The following is a 20,299-nucleotide window of genomic DNA, read 5'->3' on the forward strand; positions in this document are numbered from 1 at the left end:
CATGCTAATAATCAACTAGTTAATAGTGAGAATTGAAGAACTAGTTAAACTAAATTGTTACCATATTTTTTCATAAATCTGTTAAAGATGTTGTAAGCATAATGCTTGGAGTCTTGCGCAATGAAAGATGACAATGATTATCCAGGCTAAAACACACAAAAAAAACAAGACAGAACTATTTATAATTTTTATATGCTTTTTATATGCATTTGTTTTCATTTTTGCATAATAAAATAAAACCTGTAACTGTAGTTCAGAGTTCAGTGTTAGTTCTTTCCTCATAAACAAACATCCCCTCCGGACTTTTGGCCATTACCGTATTATTGGCATTCATTGTTAGAGAAGATTAGGTGACTAAACTCAGCCATATGATGACATGAATTTACGTGGAAATGAAGCAAGATGAAAACACAAGTCACAAGCTGAGCAAGAGCTTCCTGTTTTCTCTGAAGTGAAAGGTTCTCTCCGACAGCTGAGACCCGAGGAACACTCGAGAGGCCTGGTGTTACAGTGACAGTGCTCGTTTACTGCGGGTTAAGCTGTGCGTAGAGATAATGTACAGTATAGTGGAAAAAACCCCATCAGCTGTGATGTGAATCACTTTAATGCTTATTACTTTCATCAAATGCAATAATTACATGTAATATTAATGTATTCATTTATATAAACCATTATTTTGAGGTGTCATTGTTACAGTGTAATTATATATGTAAGTACTGAGTAATATTAAGCAACTACATGCACTTACTATAGGGTTAGTGTAGGATTAGGGTTTGGTTGAGGGTTAGTTGCATGTAATTATGCATAATTTACTGTTATTACTATGGTAAGTACATGTAACATATGTAACAAGCACTGTAAAATAGTGTTACCACCATTTATCCTTAAAGCATATTTATCTGCGCTGAAGAGCTGAGCCGAAGCCTGACTGATGATCATCAAACACCAGTAACGTGCAGTTTTATCCTTCAGATTCTCAGGAGTCAAATCGTCTGTTTTGTTCCTTAAAATAAACTAATAAATAGGAAAGGATGAAAGCCACTGTCCCACTGGCGGCTCTTTATTATTGTTGTTTTTTCCTATCACATGTTTTAGTAATCATCATTTATTTGGTGTCATTCAACTCATTCTGTGAAAACTGTTTTGAAATCAGACATTGCGATATCATGGAAATGGTGCTTTAATACCTTTTAGTGGTGTATATACAGTCAAACTAAAATGTATTCAGACACCTTCAACATTTCTCACATTATCTCAGTTTATTCACTATAGTTTAGAAAATGGTAATAAAATATGAGCAGAACTCAGTTGATATTTGACTGGTTTTGTCCGTCCTTCTGTTAGACCGTCTCACACATGAATTATGTTGAATATCTGTCAGCTGTTAAATTTAACTACACAATTAGATAATACCAGTTTAGCTCAACTGATTACCAAGCAATGCTTCATTTTGTTCAGTCTGTGTAAAAAGAGCATTAGCAATTAAAGAAAACACACTTCAGCAAAACATGATCAGGTCAAAGTGTCTGAATAATTATTGCTCCCAAATTTTTATCAATTGTTCTGGTAGTCACTGTATAAAGAATTTTTGGGTATAATATGTCACAGTTTACTTTATTACTTTACTTTCAGAGTAAAAAAATATAAAAATTTATATCTGGTGTCTAATTAATTTCCCCACTATATCCCCTCCGGAACTACTGTAGATTGGTCACAATTAAATTAAGTAGAAACAAAATGTGTTGCTTTCACTCATTTTAATTAAGTACATTTAAAAAGCATAATCTATTTTTTTGATACATCACACACATGACCAGCGTCAGCCAATAGTGAGCCTCCGTTCTGACGTACAACCCAGAAGCGCTGCGCTGTTACACTACGAATGAATGAGAATAGTGGAATAAAGTTGTTATTTTTGTTTGTTTTTTGCGCACTAAAAGTATTCTCGTCTTGATAAACTTAAGGTTGAGCCACTGTAGTCACTTGGACTATTTTAACGATGTCTTTACTAACTTTTCTATATCGATTACGATTACCTAGAAGCCTATGGAGGAGTGAGCCAGCTCTCAGACTTCATCAAAAATATCTTAATTAGTGTTCTGAAGATGAACGAAAGTCTTGCAGGGTTGGAGCAACATGAGGGAGAGTAATTACTGACAGAATTTTCATTTTTGGGTGAACTAACCCTTTAAGCGCATTGTCCTAATCCAGCAGAGTGATGTTTCTGGTGATTTTGCGCTCCGACAGACAGATGTTTCTGCATCTGGAGCATCAGTGACGCGCAGCTGGATTGTGATGGAGAGCAGAGACGGAGCGCTGGGATAACACACACTCGGAGCGCTTGGATAACACACACTCGGATCATCTTCATCAGGATCCAGAGATTCACCGCTGGAAAACAGAAGAAGAAGAAGAAGACATGAATCAGACGGCTGGAGTGTCCAACCACTGCCACAGACGCTCATCCATCGATGTGAAGGTGAGGAAGAGTTCTCATCATCATCATCATCATGTGCAAAAGAGACCATCAACGCTGTTTCTGACTGTGCGCAACTTCAGCTTAACAGTTTAATACAGAGTTGAAACTTTTTTGAAAGGGGTTTGACAACAACTGTCCCGAATTATAGAAATAAACCGTTTATATACCAGATAATGTCAATTTTATAACCTTGAACTCATTCTGTAATTCATAAGAGCTAAATACTTACATTTAATCATTTAAATTAATACTTTTATTCAGCAAGGACACATTAAATTAATCAAAATTTAAGAGATTTCTATGACAAATAAATGCTGTTCTTTTGAACTTTTTATTAATGAAATGATCCTGAAAAATGTGTGTGTGTGTATATATAAATATATATAAACAATTATTATTAACAATTAAGCGCCAACAATAATTGAGCAAATCATCATATTAGAATGATTTCTGAAGGTAATGATGAGTAATGATGATGAAAATTCAGTTTTGCATCACCATTTCAATATATTAACACAGTTATTGTAAATTGTAATAATATTTCACAATTGTTTTTTCATTTAAAAAAAATGCAGCAATGTTAAGCAGAAGAGACTTCCTTCAAAACATTATAAAATCTTCCTGACACAGAACTTTTGAGCGGTGCATGATCACTATCTCTGCATGTTAGTTTGCCACCATGTTTGGTTTTAAGATCAGCAGGAAATAAAATTGCTCATATTATGTGAAAGCGCTGTGCAGATTAAAGGTTTATCTGGATGAAGGTCAGGCTGGTCTCGAGGGAGACGTCCGAGGACTTTCATTCAATCATTCATGAGACTCACTCGAACTTACTGAGTGCATCTAAATGTAGAGCATGAAGGGACCTGCAAGTGTGTGTGTGTGTGTGTGTTTATACATGCATTTGTTGATGCTGTTTGAATTGAAAAATACACATTGATATCATAACTGTCCTCCACTGGTGTGTGTAAGAGATGTATTTTGCATTAACCAGGTCTGAGAAGAGCAGATCATGCAGATCGTGTTTTTAAAAGCTCCTGTCATTCAGGTTTAAAGGCTTTATGCTGAGGAATGTATCTGTCTGTATTATGTTACGTCTGAGTTGCTTGAGATTAAAGTAAAACTCACTAACTTTAATCTCCTGCCGATCACCAGCTGCACATTAAGCCTCAGTGCCAGTGGAGACTGAAACAAAAGACACAATGAAATAAGAGGAACAAATCCACACTTAAATCTGTTTGTGCTGAGATTGAGGTGAAGGAATACAGTGGCTAAAAGGGGATATTGGTTTTTAATGACACAAGTTCAAGTAAACCACCAAAATATGAAAGTTTAAAAATATATATATATTTCAAATATGAGGGAAATACTAAAATCTGACAGCAAAAAGCAAACACTGACTACAACATAATCAGTTATTAATATTCCCTTGGTTCTGTTTTGTTCATAATTTCTTTGTATGACAGCCTGGATAAAAATGATGTCGGCATAGTTTCATTGCGTTATTATCACAAATAAAACAATCAACTCCAAGCACAACTACGCAATATGCTGTATTTATTCTTTAAGTCTGTCCTAAAGGCTAAACACTGAATACTTGTCTGGCCAAAATTATGTTTACTCAAAGTCCCACTATGGTAAAAATCAAGTTTTTAATGTTGTTTATATGTCTATGTGGTGTTTTAAATATGCTTTAAGACAAACCATGTGTAAATTCATAAGTCATTGCTGAGTATTTCCTCCTTAAAACTGCAGTGAACCAAAGACAGTCTCAAAAACACGCTTTGAAATCGCTGGTGTTTCTGACGTCACAAACTACCTTGTAACCAATCAGATCAACGTGTGATCGTCAACCAGTGGATCTCTGAGCTGAGTGAGTGAGTGGAGGCGGGGCTCATTTGCATATTAATCCCCCCCCCCCATTTTTTCTTTATTTGAAAGGGGACAGTGTATATTAATCAACATTAAAACAATGTAAATGTACCCGAGTTAGCTCAAAAGTGCTCATTTTCATCGGTAGTCCCCCAGCCAGATGTAAAAAAGGCAGCCTTTAAAGATAATCACAGGTATAAAATCACAAGATTAAATTACATACAACACATTGTGGTTAATAAATACAATTCATGTAAAATAATTATATAATGTTTAAATGCCCACAGGAAGCATTAGTGCCCACAAGTTTGGCTCTCTACAAGCCATTTTTTGCATTCTTTTTGAATGAAAAGAATGACAAAGACTCTCTGATGGTTGAACTGCTCTTACGGAGAAGACGGCCTGACCAAAAGCTGTTTTTCTCCGGGGATGATGCAGTCTTCCCTCACTGCCCCTCTGGTTACCCTAACCTCACTGGATCTAAAATGTATAAAGTAGAGGAGGTGCTAAACCATGTCTGATTTTATAAATTAAACAGATGTTTTTGAATTTAATGAGATTATCCCAGGTAAGTAACTGATATTTCCTCAGAATACTACAGTGGTGGTAGTGGTATGTTTTTTTATCCAGTATTTTTAATGCTTGTTTGTATAATGTTTCTAATGGTTTTATTGTTGTAGAGTGAGTATTGGACCAGATGTTATGTGGGATAAAATCATGGAAAAGAAATATAATTTAGCAGCTTCTGTTGAAAGGAAGTCTCTAATGAATCTGAAGTTTGCTAGACTGAACTTAATCCTATTACTAACTTTTTTGATGTGAGTTTTGAAGTTGAGGTTTGAGTCTATATGTAATCCTAAATATTTATATTCTGTGACGACCTGTAATCTTTCTCCAGATATTAAAATTTCGGGTTTTATATCTATATTGTTTTTTGAAAAGAACATGGTAACTGTTTTAGATATGTTCAATTGCAGACAGGATTGCTCAAGCCAGATTGAGATCAATGTTAGTTTTGAGGCAACTTCCTCTGTGGATTTTCCATAGGCCCAGATAACTGTGTCATCTGCACACATCAAAGTGTCACAGTTCTTACACAAAGATGGTAAATCGTTAATGTATAAACTGAAAAGAATTGGACCTATAATTGAACCCTGTGGAACACCAGTTGATAATAGTAAGGGGGTAGAATTATATTGGTCAATTCTTACACTTTGTGAACGAGATAAAAGGTATGAATTAATAAGGCTAATAAATGTTGAGGAAAAATGAAATGCATGAAGTTTGTGCAGTAAAACTGAATGGTTAACTGTATCGAATGCTTTGCGAAGATCTAAAAAAAATTGTTCCCACTTTCCCTCCTTTGTCCATATTTGATTTAACCTTTTCCAGAAAATAACATGTTGCTGTCTCTGTAGAATGATTAGCCCTAAATCCAAACTGCATTGAGTGCAAAGGAAAAGAGCTGCAATTAAGATGATTGGTGATTTGTTTAGCAACCAGTTTTCCAATTCAATTTCACAGGGCACAGGTAAATATGCCATTTATTATGGGTTTATGTAAGGATTGTTTTAAGTTCACTTAAATTAAAAGTTGTTATATTTTTTGAAGCCTTATAAATGTTAAAATAATAATACATTTAAAAAAAGTATAGCTTTTAATAACACTGTAATGCTGAATGGCTATAATAAATGTTTAAAATGTGTGGGGGGGGGGGGGGGTCATATTAGTATCAGTGATACTGGCCTTAATTCATAAAAAGATGACATTAAACAAGTATTTAAAATATACTGTCTTTATGTTGTTTCTACATTAATTTGGAGATTAAATGTGAAATTATTACATTATAAAATATATTAAAAACCTATAAAAACGTAAGTGTTTTTAATCACGATCAATCACAGAAAAAAACACACACACATACACACACACACAAATACACACACTCAAGTTATATAACACAACAAATGATGACATAATCATCAGTACTCATACTCAAATGTCTTAACGTGGTCCTAGTGGCCTAAATCCTACAACTGATTTTGACTTTGGTTTATGAGTATGTCTGCTTCCAGATAAAATTATATTTGTGTTAGTATATCAGACGCGCTAATTCAAAGTTTGACTCATTCTGACAGAATCCAAGACAGAGACAAAACCGAGCTGTACAGGGTTGTCATTTCAATAAACGAATAGAGTGCAACAAAAATAGAACAAAGTCAATCAGATTTAGTCGAACACACACACACAGAGTGATGAGGGCTGTGTTACTGGTCGACCTCTCATTTCCAGCACTGCTGGAAGAGGAACCGGCACACACACACACACACACACACACACGAGTGATGAGGGCTGTGTTACTGGTCGACCTCTCATTTCCAGCACTGCTGAAAGAGGAACCGGCACACACACACACACACACACACACACACACACACACACACACACACACACACACACACACACACACACACACACACACACACACACACACACACACACACACACACACACACACACACTTCAGTGGAACAGTGGCGCTTTCAAGTGAAACGCTCTCACAGTTCCAGTAAATAATACTGTATATTTGGTGCAGCTTTAACTTGATTGGTTTTTCATAAATTAAACCCACCATTAGTCAGGAAACACTGAGATTGCAGATACAGAAGTGCATCTTTCATTTAAAACTGAACTAAACCACAATAAATAAAGGGCACTAAGTCATGCCAAGACCGAAAACACACTATAAAACACAACAAACGACATGCTTGATTCAAGGGGCGATAAACGAAGCACAACAAACAATATTTAACTAAATGACCAAAGTGCATCATGAAATTAAACATTAGATATTCATGTGACATCAAATTAGTGAATACATAAATATCCATGTCCAAAAGTGATACCAAGCCTATAGGAAAATGGACATCTTCACCCTTTATTTATAAGATTTTATAAGCATATTGCATAGTTGTGCTTGGAATCGATTGTTTTATTTGTGATAGCAATGCAATGAACATGCCGACATAATTTTTGGCCAGGCTGTCATACACACACACAAAAAAAAAAAAAGAACACAAGAGAGAACCAACAGAATATTAATAACTGATTATGTTGTAGTCAATGTATGCTTTTTTATATATGTTTTTTTTTTTTTTTTGCATAGTAAAATAAAACTTTTTTTTCTGCATTTTTTTTTTTTTTGCATAGTTGTAACGTCTCCAGGTAGATGAAGAAGGCAAACACGAAGATACAAATAATAACAAAGGTTTAATTCTCACAATAGATTCCAACAGGCAAATACACGAAACAGTGTGCTATGCCCAAACAGAGTGAACTTAACACAAACAATAACCGACAAAGACATGGGTGAGAAGAGAACTTAAATACAGACACTAATGAACTATAACGAGGTGAGGACAGGTGACACGGATGATGAAGACGATGAACAGGTGGGTAATTGAGGGAGTGAGTTCAGGTGTGGAGACAAGGAGGATTCTGGGAAGTGTAGTGAAGATGAAGACAGAATGGTGCAGACGATGACTGTGACAATAGTAAAATAAAACTTTTTTTTCTGCATTTTGATTTTTTGGCCAATTAATTCTGTTAGTATTTGTCAATATTTTCAATCATTATGTGGCATTTTGGTTATTCTTTTAATTAACAGGATTTCTGCAGGTTTTATGAAAGTAAATCTAAGACTTTCAAGTAAAGACATTTTAAGGAATAAACTGAATGGAACAAAATGACATAAGATGAAAAAAAAAAGATTAAAATAAAACATATCTGCCAATGGGCTTAGTATTTTTTTTTACTTAATTCAAAGGAAAAACTATGTTTTATACCTCATTGAAACGCCTCATTTCGTTTATGCACAAACTTAAGTCCAGAAACAACACTATAGCCTATATTTTGCATCTCAACTAAATGTATTTTGATTTTAGGATGTTCAGATATTTGTCTGGGAAAACTACAAAACAAAAATACAGAGGAAGATATTCATCTTATACAGCTTATTTAATGCCACTTTATGAATTTAAGACTTTCTGCTCTGATTTAATGCCTTAATTTGCAGAAGGGAGAATTAAGACCTTTTTAAGACCTGCAGAAACTAATTACAGTGGATCTTCTGAGTGGATCTAAGCTGTTAACTCATTCTGATCAATATAGCTATATATCAGCGGTCTTATACAGATTTCTTTTTACTGGAAAACAGGTGTAGTCTGTGTATTGAAGGCTTTAGTATGCACTGTTTACTGATCACGCAAAATAACCAAACAATAAAACAACGTGCTTTGAGCCAAAAGATACAATGATGTTGAGATAAGGCAATGAAGTGGTGTTAATAAGAGTACTCAGTCTTAACAAGTCCCAGGTATTCCACAGAAGGTCCTCATAATGAAAGGAAGGGGAGATATCCTCAGGCGCGATGCCATTAAATTGGAACTTGAACAGGCGGTTACATGTTAGTAGGTATTGTAAGAATTGAGAAATTCAAGTCTCACCTCAGAATACATCTCTTTCCCTCTTCCCCCACCCTCTCTCTCTTATGCTAAAATCACCTGAGATTTACACACAAGCTATATGGTTTAAATGTTAACATTTATCATCCAGTTTTATAAATGTTTGGTATCATTTGAAATGTCTCAGTGCGACTGGTACAAATGTCTCATTTCCAAATAAGTAAAACAAAAGGAAATAAGGTTTTTAAGAGTTTAGAGATAACTGGCACACAAAGGAAGGTGATCTCCTGGCAAATGGTCTCATACCCCCCAAAAGGTGTAGCCTCTGAATGCAAATTTCCATTGTTAGCAGATGTTTCCATGTGAACGAGGTTCTGTCAATATAATGGAATGCAGCAAAGGGCTCTTGGCCTTCTGTTACTCAGATGAGCACATTATGTTGAAGGACCTCAAAGAATTCAGCATCATGTATTTTAATTAGGGCTGTCAAAGTTAGCGCGTTAATAACGCATTAACGCAAAATCATATTAACGGCACTAATTTTTTTAACGCGCGATTAACGCAGCGCGTATTTTCTGTTTGACCCGTGGCCCAGCCCCTAGTTGGAGAACTGGAGATACACAGTGTTGCCAACTTAGCGACATTGCAGACCCCTTTAGCCATTTTTTCCCTTCAAAAAAGCACCCAAACCTTATTTAGTTTCTGAGAATCTACCGGTACCGCCGGTACTGCTCTCTCAGCACGCGCGTGCACCTCTCTCTCTCTCTCTCTCTCTCTTAATGGGTCGCGTTTCAGTCACCATTTCAAATTCATTCTGTTGTTTGACAACAGAAACTGTAAAATATACCAATGAAAACAGTTTTATTGAGAATTTAGCTTCATCAAAATGGGCACAGAGAGAGACAAACTACAATGTAATAGGCTAATAAATAATAAATGTATATTTAGCATTTTCAGAAGAGCTGCCCTGTCATGCAAAAATCTAAACATGTTTGTGTTAGTAAATTGCTCAGTGCAAAGAAAGAGAAGTAATGGGTACCTGGTATTTCTTTGTTCTTTCTACATGTGTCTAATAGACATGAACAAGTTCTTTGAAAAACATCTATGACCTTTGAAACATGTCTCATCCTTATGCTCTATATTGACTATGGTTTCAATAATAAACATACATTTGCATAAAGCATCTATATTTATCCATGCCCACGTTGATTAGAGTATTGCAAACTTGAAAAGTATTAATTTAAGGTACATTTAGAACAAATAAAAAAATGTGCGATTAAATGCGATTAATCGCGAGTTAACTCATGACAATATGCGATTAATCGCGATTAAAAAATTTAATCGATTGACAGCCCTAATTTTAATGTTGGGTTTGCATCTCTTCTCTTTATTCCAGAGCATGTGATGTTTTGTATCGATTATCTTCGAATTGATTATGAAATTGGCATGATACATTTACCTGACATAATAAATTGTTACATTTGATCATTCTAACCGTCTTTGACATTATTTTCATTAAAGAGTTAAAAAGAATGGTCAAGCATTCGCTCACATTTAATGATGCACAGATATCATTAAAACCTTTTCATTTATGGAGTCAGATGAAACAACGAGAAAATACATATTCATACTTTGCCTCGAGAAAAGACAGTAACACGTAGAGACCTTCCGCGCTGGTCGGATGCCGGACTTTAGGCCGATCGAGCGCGAGCTTACAGGATCTTTGTCTGGTCCTGATAAAGTTAATGTGATGAGATATTAACAGTGAGGCCTGTAGCTTCGTGTGCTGCGATGTTCAGTGTGCGTGATGGGTTTGTGTGATATGGTCAGCTGCACAAACGTGGATAAACGTGTGGTTCACATTTCTTCCTTTTTTTCCTTCATTGCCGTATATCTGATCTCACGCCATTTTCCCCCGAACTCGCGAGACTTCCGATTAAAACTCCGCCTACTCAGGTGCAACACTTGAACAGAATACTGTACAACTATAATATTAAAATAAATGTAACTTGACCATGGCCTTTTGCACAGTCTGGTTATGGTTATAAGGTTAATGCGTTTACATAAAGCTTACTAATATTTTGATTAGTATTGGAATATCCTTGTGCAAGTAAACAGGGTCAGTGAGTTCTGATTAAAGATTAATGTATTATCTAAACTCTAATCTAATAAGGTTGAAATACGTCTCTCCTCCTCTCTCTCTCTGTAGGATGTGGGAAGTATTTCCTCTGAAATGAACTGGAAGGGTGTGGGAATCTCACTTCTGGTCATTGCGTTTGTGCTGTCGTTGATCGGTCTGTCCATCTTTCTGCTGTCTACAGGTCTGTGTGTTTCCAGTGCCAATAAACATTCATTCACATAGAGGTGAAGTAACAAATGTCTGGTTTTTCATGCATATCTTCACGTTTGAGCTTGTAGATAAAGAAAAAAGTATTTATTGTTATATCACATGGCTGTTGAATGCTTGATTCTGATTGGTTTATGAACGGTCTTAGACTTAGATTTTGGTCACTTCTGGGTACAAATTTGTCCTCAATATATAGTTAAGTTGGTACACACACACACACACACGCATGGCTAACACATTCCACTATCTTGAACATGCTCATGTTAGTGTGTGTGTTTGTGTTAATGGCCTCAGGTGATGCTCACCACACTCTGGGATCCTGTCTGACCCTGGATGACCTTTTCTCCAGTGAGCTGCAGGATCAAGATCTCGAAGCTCAGTGGGTTTCAGGTGAGAAAGACATTCTCAATCTCAGTCTACATTCTGCAGCGGCATCTGTGTGTGTGTTGGACAAAACAAGACCTGTCAAATAGACACACAAGGCTGTAAACACATATGTAGGGGCTTTAAACCTATTATGCCCTATTTAGTTTTTGGGCTGTACTAACAGGTTTTCATGCTTGAATGTTCAAAAATCACATTATTTTCCCCATATTCTCCATTGTTGCGGCTCCTCTCTTCCCAGTCTGTCAGTAACGCTCTGTTTAGTTCCTGTCTCTATGAAGCCCCGCCTTCTGAAAAGCAGGAGGAGGGGCTTCTGTCCTCTGATTGGCCGGCTGGATCATTGTGTTGTGATTGGTCAAGCGCTTCGAGAGTGTTTGGGAAATGTCCCGCCCCTTACCATAACCACCAGTTTCAACACACTACTAACTAAACGCTGCGTCAGACCTACGCCGGAGCCTGTACGCTGTAGGCTACGCGTTGGTTTTTATTTATACTTCTGCATCGTTGTCTGCGTTGACACGCAATTACGCATGCAATTACGCATGAAACCTGAGGGAGGAGTTCTAGCAGACCAATCACAGCGCTTGCGGTCCGCGTAGAATTGACGCATCGTTACATTTTTGGAGAGGTGCACGTCAGGGTACACGTGCTACACACAGCCTACGACGTAGCTACGGTGTGAGTTCGACGTAGAAGTATAAATTGGGCTTAACTCAACCAGACCCCGGCCCTTTATTCTGCATATGAATTATTTAAAGTCCCCTTGTGGTGAAAATCCAGCTTTTAATGTTGTTTATATGTCTATGTGGTGTTTTTAATATGCTTTAAGACAAACCATGTGTAAATTCAAAGTCGTAAAAAAGTTGTGTAAAGTCGACACCATTGCTGAGTATTTTCTCCTTAAAACTGCAGTGAACCAAAGACAGTCTCAAAAACACGCTTTGAAATCGCTGGTGTTTCTGACGTCACAAACTACCTTGTAACCAATCAGATCAACGTGTGATCGTCAACCAGTGGATCTCTGAGTGAGTGAGTGAGTGGAGGCGGGGCTCATTTGCATAATCATAGATTCATGCATACTAAATGAGACAAGTGTGTCGAGTTACATTCAAGCATGGCATGAAGAATTTTTTTTTACATGAAAAAAACATTTAAATATGTCATTTTGGTGATCAAAGATGAGTTTTAAGGGATAAAATTACTGACTACAGGGGGACTTTAAATGAGGAATATTGTGACGTGTTCGTTCCCGGAGAAAAACTCAAGACTACAATGGAGGCGTTTCAGAGAGTTCAGAAACACTGACACTGATATAGAGAATAACTCCCTTTTTCATGCTCAAACAGCAACAATACACACTAAAGAAAGATAAACATGAATAAAAGCATAGGAACCCTTTAAAAGAATCAACTCTTGAATCTGAATAGTGGTGTTACACTGCTGTTATTATTCTGTATGTTTGTGTGAATATGTTTCTCCTTCAGATTATCAGCTCGTCTACAGGGACAGAGACGGAGATCTGAAGATGCTGAACATGGAGACCAATCAGACCGAGGTTATGATGAAAAACAGCACATTTGTGAGTAATGTTATACAATGGAAACAAATACTTCAAATGAGAAAACGGCAATCAGCTTTTAAAACAGGCACAAGTGCAGAAAACATCTTTCTAATCCCACAAACTAAAGTAGACATGCACCCATCTTTAGAATTTGAACTTATATTTATACTGTATATTTCTATGGCATCGCTGTCGAAAAAGAAATATCTGGTGAAGTGGATTTACTTATTGTAAAGTTAACGAAAGTTATCATGGGCATTGTAATGTTTGCAGCGGATGTCAGTAGACCGGGAAGATTGTTAGTTTCTACAACAACTATTCACAATATGAACAATTAATTGTTAAACTCACACTACCTCATCATAATATCCATTATTGAAGGATAACCTTCAAACATTTGATTTGTTGCCTTCAGCATCACTGTCCTGAATGATGAAACGATCACTTCTAACGAGAGTTTTTCACACAGGCAGTGTTCAAGGCCTCCAAGCTTTCCGTGTCACCAGACCTCAACTACGTGTTACTGGCGTATGATGTCAGAAAGGTCAGAGGTCACAATGATTCTCAGGAGCTTTTCTTTAGAAAAGGGCCAAAAAAATAAATAAATATAAAATAACAGGTCAAATCAAGCACAACAGCTTCATGAATTATAGTCATGCACTGCAAACAATGATGTTCTTCCTCAGTGTTTCTGTCCTGTTTTCCAGGACAAATATCTAAACATTCTTAAATCAAGATACATTTACTGGAGAAGCAAAATGACTGAAGATATTAGTCTTGTTTTCTGAAAAAATTTGTTTTTGCTTAAAACAAGTAAAAATATGTGCTTAATAAACTTAAAAAATAAACTTAATTTAAAAAGGGAAAACAAGATTATTTTTCTGACCCAATTTGCACATATTTTACTTGTTAAAGCCTTTTTGTATAATGCATTATAAATGTATTCAATGCATTTATTATGGCTTTTAATGCACCTTATAATGAATTGTATGATCTCATGAATTAATTATGACCACATTTATAATACATTATAATGTTCATTGTTGCGCCTTTAGAAAGTATAATGCATTGAAACACGTGACAAACAACCAATTTCAGATGTAGGAATCTGCAAATATTATAATGCATTTTAGGCTTTACATATTTATGAACAGATTTAATGCATTATACATAAAGTTTTAAGGATGTTTGTTCTTGTTTTAATCAAAACTCACTTCATTTTGATACATTTTTCAGAAAACAAGACTTAACATCTTCAGTCATTTTGCTTCTCAAGTAAATGTATCTTGATTTAAGAATGTTTAGTATTTTTGTCATTTTTTGCAGTGTGTTCAATATAGACATGGATGTTTTGTTTAGACTTATTCCATTTTGTCTTGTATTTCTTTAGGTGTATCGATACTCCTACCTGGCATCTTACTTGATCTACAACTTACAAACACGGTATTTCTATTCTGTAAAACGCTTTATAAATGAAGCTGACTTGACTATACAGAAACGTAATGTGCATAAGAGAACGGTTGTGTGAATGTTATGTGATGTTTAGTTTGTGTGTGTGTGTGTTTGTTTTTGTGATTTATGAGGACAGAAATTTGTATAATGACTTGGGTATTACAACGGGAACGTGATTTATGAGTACATTTCCTGAGTCCTCATATTTCAAATGTCTTGAAAAACATACTTAACAGTGTTTTATTAAAAATGTAAAATGCATAAAGTTTTCTGTGATGGGTAGGTTTAGGGGTCGGGTTAGTGTGTGTGTGTGTGTGTGTGCGTGTGTGTGATGGGTAGGTTTAGGGGTCGGATTAGTGTGTGTGCGTGTGTGTGATGGGTAGGTTTAGGGGTCGGGTTAGTGTGTGTGTGTGTGTGTGCGCGTGTGTGTGATGGGTAGGTTTAGGGGTCTGGTTAATGTGTGTGTGTGTGTGTGTGTGTTTGTGTGTGTGTGTGTGTGATGGGTAGGTTTAGGGGTAGGGTTAGTGTGTGTGTGTGTGATGGGTAGGTTTAGGGGTCGGGTTAGTGTGTGTGTGATGGGTAGGTTTAGGGGTAGGGTTAGTAGTGTGTGTGTGTGTGTGTGTGTGTGTGTGAGTGTGTGTGATTGGTAGGTTTAGGGGTCGGGTTATTGTGTGTGTGTGTGTGTGTGTGTGTGTGTTTGTGTATGTGTGTATGTGATGGGTAGTTTTAGGGGTCGGGTTATTGTGTGTGTGTGTGTGTGTGTGATGGGTAGGTTTAGGGGTTGGGTTATTGTGTGTGTGTGTGATGGGTAGGATTAGGGGTAGGGTTAGTAGTGTGTGTGTGTGTGTGTGTGTGTGTGTAATGGGTAGGTTTAGGGGTCGGGTTATTGTGTGTGTGTGTGTGTGATGGGTAGGATTAGGGGTAGGGTTAGTAGTGTGTGTGTGTGTGTGTGTGTGTGTGTGTGTGTGTGTGTGTGTGTGTGTGTGTGTGTGTGTGTGTGTGTGTGTGTGTAATGGGTAGGTTTAGGGGTCGGGTTATTGTGTGTGTGTGTGTGTGTGTGTGTGTATGTGTGCGTTTGGTTTATATTACATTATGGGAACCAAATGTCCCCACAAGGATAGCCAGCCAGCGGTCCCCACGAGGGAAATGGGTTAATAAACATACTAAATTATATTTTTTTGAAAATGTAAAAATGCAGAAGGTTTTCTGTGATGGGTAGGTTTTAGGGGTAGGGTTAGTGTAAGGAGATAGAATATACAGTTTGTACAGTATAAAAACCATTAAGTCTATGGAGAGTCCCCACAAAGACGTGTGTGTGTGAGATGGGTCGGTTTAGGGGTAGGGTTACTGTAGGGGGATAGCATACAGTTTGGACAGTATAAAAACCATTACGCCTATGGAATGTCCTTACAAGTATAGCAATACAAACCTGTATGTGTGTGTGTGTGTGTGTGTGTGTGCAGGGAAGTGCATGAACTGAATCCTCCAGAGGTCTCTGATTGTGTTCTACAGTTTGCATCATGGGGGAATCACGGCCAACAACTGGTGAGTAAAACACACAGACACACAACATCACTATCAATGGCTCATTTATCCTAGCGGTGTGGTTTACGAAACTGGAATATAAACACCAGGAAAACCAGCAGTATTCACAAGTATTTGTGTGTCTGTGTTACACTACAATCCTGTTGAAAAGTGCTGGTCGTCTACCAGGCTGATCATCTATGGCTTTCAGCAAGAAACCCACGGTCAAGCAACTTCATCAGAAACACCATGCTGGTTACTGTGAGCTCTGTTGGTCCACTGACTCGACCAGCACAAAACAAGCACTAACCAGCATTGCGAATTCATAAGCTGATGTGAACAGATCAAACTGAAAGAGCCTTAATTGGCTCTCTATATAATATATATATATATATATATATAGTGCAGTGCACGGAGCACACATGAAAATTTTATATACACAAGAGAGATATAAAAAATTGAAAATATCATGTAGGCTACATCAGCCATTGAAGTCACTGACAGTATTTCAGTTAAATTGCAGTCAGAGTGCAATAAGAAAAGAAAACTAAAGCTGGGACTCAACCTTTCGATTCTGGGTGCTGGGAATCAAGAGTAATGTGGGAAACAATTCTGAATCTTTGAAATCGATGGAGCCAAATGCTATGTAACATGATTCACAAACACCGCACTAAGGACATCTGCTGGACAAACACGTGGAAAAGGCTTGAAACACACAATGCTTTGAAAATTACTAGCCCTATATGTGTCATGTGGGTTTCATAAACCCTTGACCAGTCATCTAAACAGGCATGATATTAATATCTGGTTCATCAGTCATATGCTAGAGTTAGACAAAACAAAACCACTTATAAACAAAAGTTTACAGTTAACATTTATATTTTGCAGCCTATAGTCAAGATGACGACTTTCACATTGAAAATAATCTGGAATTACAATTTCAACACATTAAGAAAACTAATTGAATGTTTAATTTAAAAACAGTTGTATGTAGTGTAGTGTGTAATGTTGCTGATTGAGCATGAAAAATCTCCAGTTATTCTCTATATCAGTGTCAGTGTTTCTGAACTCCCTGAAAAGCCTCCATTGTAGTCTTGAGTTTCTCCCGGGAACGAACACGTCACAATATTCCTCATTTAAATAATTCATATGCAGAATAAAGGGGCGGGACCTGGTTGAGTTAGTTAGTAGTGTGTTGAAACTGGCGGTTATGGTAATTAGGGGCGGGACATTTCCCAAACACACTCGAAGCGCTCGACCAATCACAACACACTGCTCCAGCTGACCAATCAGAGCACAGTGTGCTTTTCAGAAGGAGGGGCTTCATAGAGACAGGAACTAAACACAGCGTTACTGACAGACTGGGAAGAGAGGAGCCGCAACAATGGAGAATATGAGGAGAATAATCAACATTCAAGCAGGAAAACCTGTTCTAGTAGAGAACTAGACTTTGAAAAAGGGCGTAATAAGTCCTCTTTAGTGACTGACAGCTGTGGACTCAAGCCTTCTTTCTTTCTCCTCTCATCTCGTTCTCTCTCTGTCTCAGGTATACATATTTGAGAATAATATCTACTATCAGCCAGAAGTGAAGAGCAGTTCTCTAAGACTGACGTCATCGGGGCAAGATGGCCTCATATTTAATGGATTAACTGACTGGCTTTATGAGGGTAACACACCATCATCACACTGTTATGAACAACACAAGCCATGCCATTACATATTATTTGAATGAATCTGACCTGTTTGAATCTGTTTCTCTGATTGGCTGTTAGAGGAGGTCTTGCATTCTTCAGTTGCTCACTGGTGGTCTCCGTCAGGATCCAGTCTGGCATTTCTCACCATCAACGACACTCTTGTACCCAAAGAGCAGCTGCCACGTTTCACAGGGATGCTTTATCCTCGTGGACATCAGTATCCATACCCGAAGGTAAGCCGCACATCCGTCTGCCTCAACCTGCTGTTGAATACGCATCTTACAAAAGGTTTAAGGATAAGTTAACTTCAGAATTAAAATGTCCTGATAATTTACTCTCCCCCACGTCATTCAAGATATTCATGTTTTTCTTTCTTCAGTCGAAAAGAAATGAAGGTTTTTGAGGAAAACATTCCAGGATTTTTCTCCATATAGTGACTTCAATGGGGTCCAACGGGTTGAAGGTCCAAATGTGAGTTTCAGTGCAGCTTCAAAGTCTCGACACGATCCAGCCGAGGAATAAAAGTCTTATCTAGACAAACCAGCGGACATTTCATAATAACCATTTAAACAAAATAAACATTATATACTTTTTAACCACAAATGCTCGTCTTGCACTAGCTCTGTGATGCGGGGGGTGTGATTGGGGGGATGTAAAAAAATATTGAATTCTTGCATCACAATAAGTGTATTGTGATTTTCAAAAAATTTAGTAACTAAACTGAATTTTATTAGGTTTAGTGACAACATGTTACAATGTTTACATGGTACAATTTCTGGTAAGCAACATCTTTTTATTATTGCTTTTTAGCCCTATCAGCTGGTAGTATTTTTTATGGTTAAAAATAACTCAAATATAAATATAATGCGTTTTTTATTATAATAATAACTTTATTTAATGATATAAGTAAAAATATAATAAATATGTAATATAGTACACATATTTAGCAAAATACTCTCTGTAGCTCTTTTTTTTCTAGCCAACTAAAGTGCTATAGCCTATGTTCAGTAAATGGCTTTCCTGAGGTAAATGTGACATAATTGTTCTCCAGCGGTTTTATTGACCCCTTTATGCGGATGAAAAACACTGATTGATCGATATTATGTATGAGGAATATACATTTCGGTAAGTTGTACTGTATCTTTCAACAGTGTTCATTCGTGTTTATTTACTATTAGCTAGAAGAGATGATCGGTTCTCTTTCAAGCATACGTTTCGGTGTCTCACTATGGGATACGCCCTTCCGCGGATTCCACAGAAGTCCTATTACATTACGCCAGCCCCGATTGGCTGGCAGACATGACGTAGTGTCTGGGAGTGGCTACCCCACCCCTCAGTATAAGAGGAGCAGCACTACGTCATTACAACATTCAAAAACCTCTTCTCGCTTCACACCAGAAGCCTACAAACTTTTCTACGAACCTCCAGACGAATTACTGGCCACCACGCCGTTTTTCGCCTGGCTCCTTCGATTAGCATTCCAGCCGATTGCAAGGATTGTTCGACGATGGCTGCAGCAATGCAGACTGTCCTGGCTAGTGAGGGAGATTCTGTGCGACTCTGTTCATGCGGGAACAAAATTTCATGCAAGGACACACACCAGGTCTGCTCTGCATGTCTCGGGCTGAAACATGCTCAATTGGCTATTGAGAATCCCGGTTCATGTGAACACTGCGCACGCTTCACCATGAAGAGCCTTCGTCGCAGACTAGCACGCCAAGCTAGCCTGTCTGGCATGGATCCCCTCATGACACCTAGCCCCGCGCCAGCTGCCACCCCGCAGGTATCCATCCCTGTAGAGCTGCCCACCACGGCAGCTCTATCCTGGAGTGAGCAGCTCGATGTGTGCATGCCTCTGCCTACCGAGCCCAGTCTGAGCTCGGACGAGGAAGAGGACGCGCTTAACTACGAGGGAGAGGAGCAATCGGACTTCCTTCTTTCTGAAGAGGAAGACTTCGAGGACTCTCCATTCCTCCCCTCCGCACAACCGGCACAGCTCCTCGCTGCGGCGGGATCAACGGAAGAGGCGGGCGGGCCACCATCCTCCCCTCTCGTTAGTGTTGATCTGCAAGATGTGTGCAAACGCGCTGCAGGGAAACTAAATATTCCATGGCCGACCGTGGTAGCAGAGACTGCAAAGTCTCGCTATGAGGGGAAGAGGCTGCCGAGTGCAAAACGGGCAGCACGACAGCTCCTTCCTGTTTTCCCGGAGCTCCTGGAGGAGGTCACGGTTACGTGTAAGGACAAGCCGTTTACCAGCAAGATGCCAGTGCAGGGTGGCTCCGTTCTCGATGTGGAGGGGATGGAAAAGGAAGTCCTTCTCTGAATGCCCCCCATGGAGCCACTGGTTGCCGCGCACTTGCAACCGAAGCGCACGGCGGCTGCAAATCCAACCTTACCATCTAAAGCTGACCGTTTCCAATCCAACATGACGGAACGCGCTTATAAAGCAGTCGCGCTCTCTGTCAGGGCTATGAACGCGATCTCTCTGCTGACCGCATACCAAGCGGAGCTGCAGGACGA

The 20,299-nt window shown here is 38.1% G+C and overlaps 1 protein-coding gene across 1 annotated transcript in view; it reads left to right on the forward strand.

Annotated features, from left to right (window-relative positions):
• The first annotated feature begins 2,290 nt into the window (after positions 1-2,290).
• Positions 2,291-20,299, forward strand: part of LOC311087913 (inactive dipeptidyl peptidase 10) — a 35,787-nt gene continuing 17,778 nt past the window's right edge. The window contains exons 1-9 of the mRNA XM_084121423.1: positions 2,291-2,479; positions 11,024-11,135; positions 11,456-11,551; positions 13,030-13,124; positions 13,576-13,650; positions 14,497-14,549; positions 16,022-16,103; positions 17,629-17,749; positions 17,855-18,009. Coding sequence (XP_083977549.1) covers positions 2,420-2,479; positions 11,024-11,135; positions 11,456-11,551; positions 13,030-13,124; positions 13,576-13,650; positions 14,497-14,549; positions 16,022-16,103; positions 17,629-17,749; positions 17,855-18,009 — 849 coding nt within the window. The 5' untranslated portion in view covers positions 2,291-2,419. The remainder of the gene's footprint in view (positions 2,480-11,023; positions 11,136-11,455; positions 11,552-13,029; positions 13,125-13,575; positions 13,651-14,496; positions 14,550-16,021; positions 16,104-17,628; positions 17,750-17,854; positions 18,010-20,299) is intronic.

This window comes from Abramis brama (genome assembly GCF_963993115.1).
Source record: "Abramis brama genome assembly, chromosome: 8".
Taxonomy (NCBI): domain Eukaryota; kingdom Metazoa; phylum Chordata; class Actinopteri; order Cypriniformes; family Leuciscidae; genus Abramis; species Abramis brama.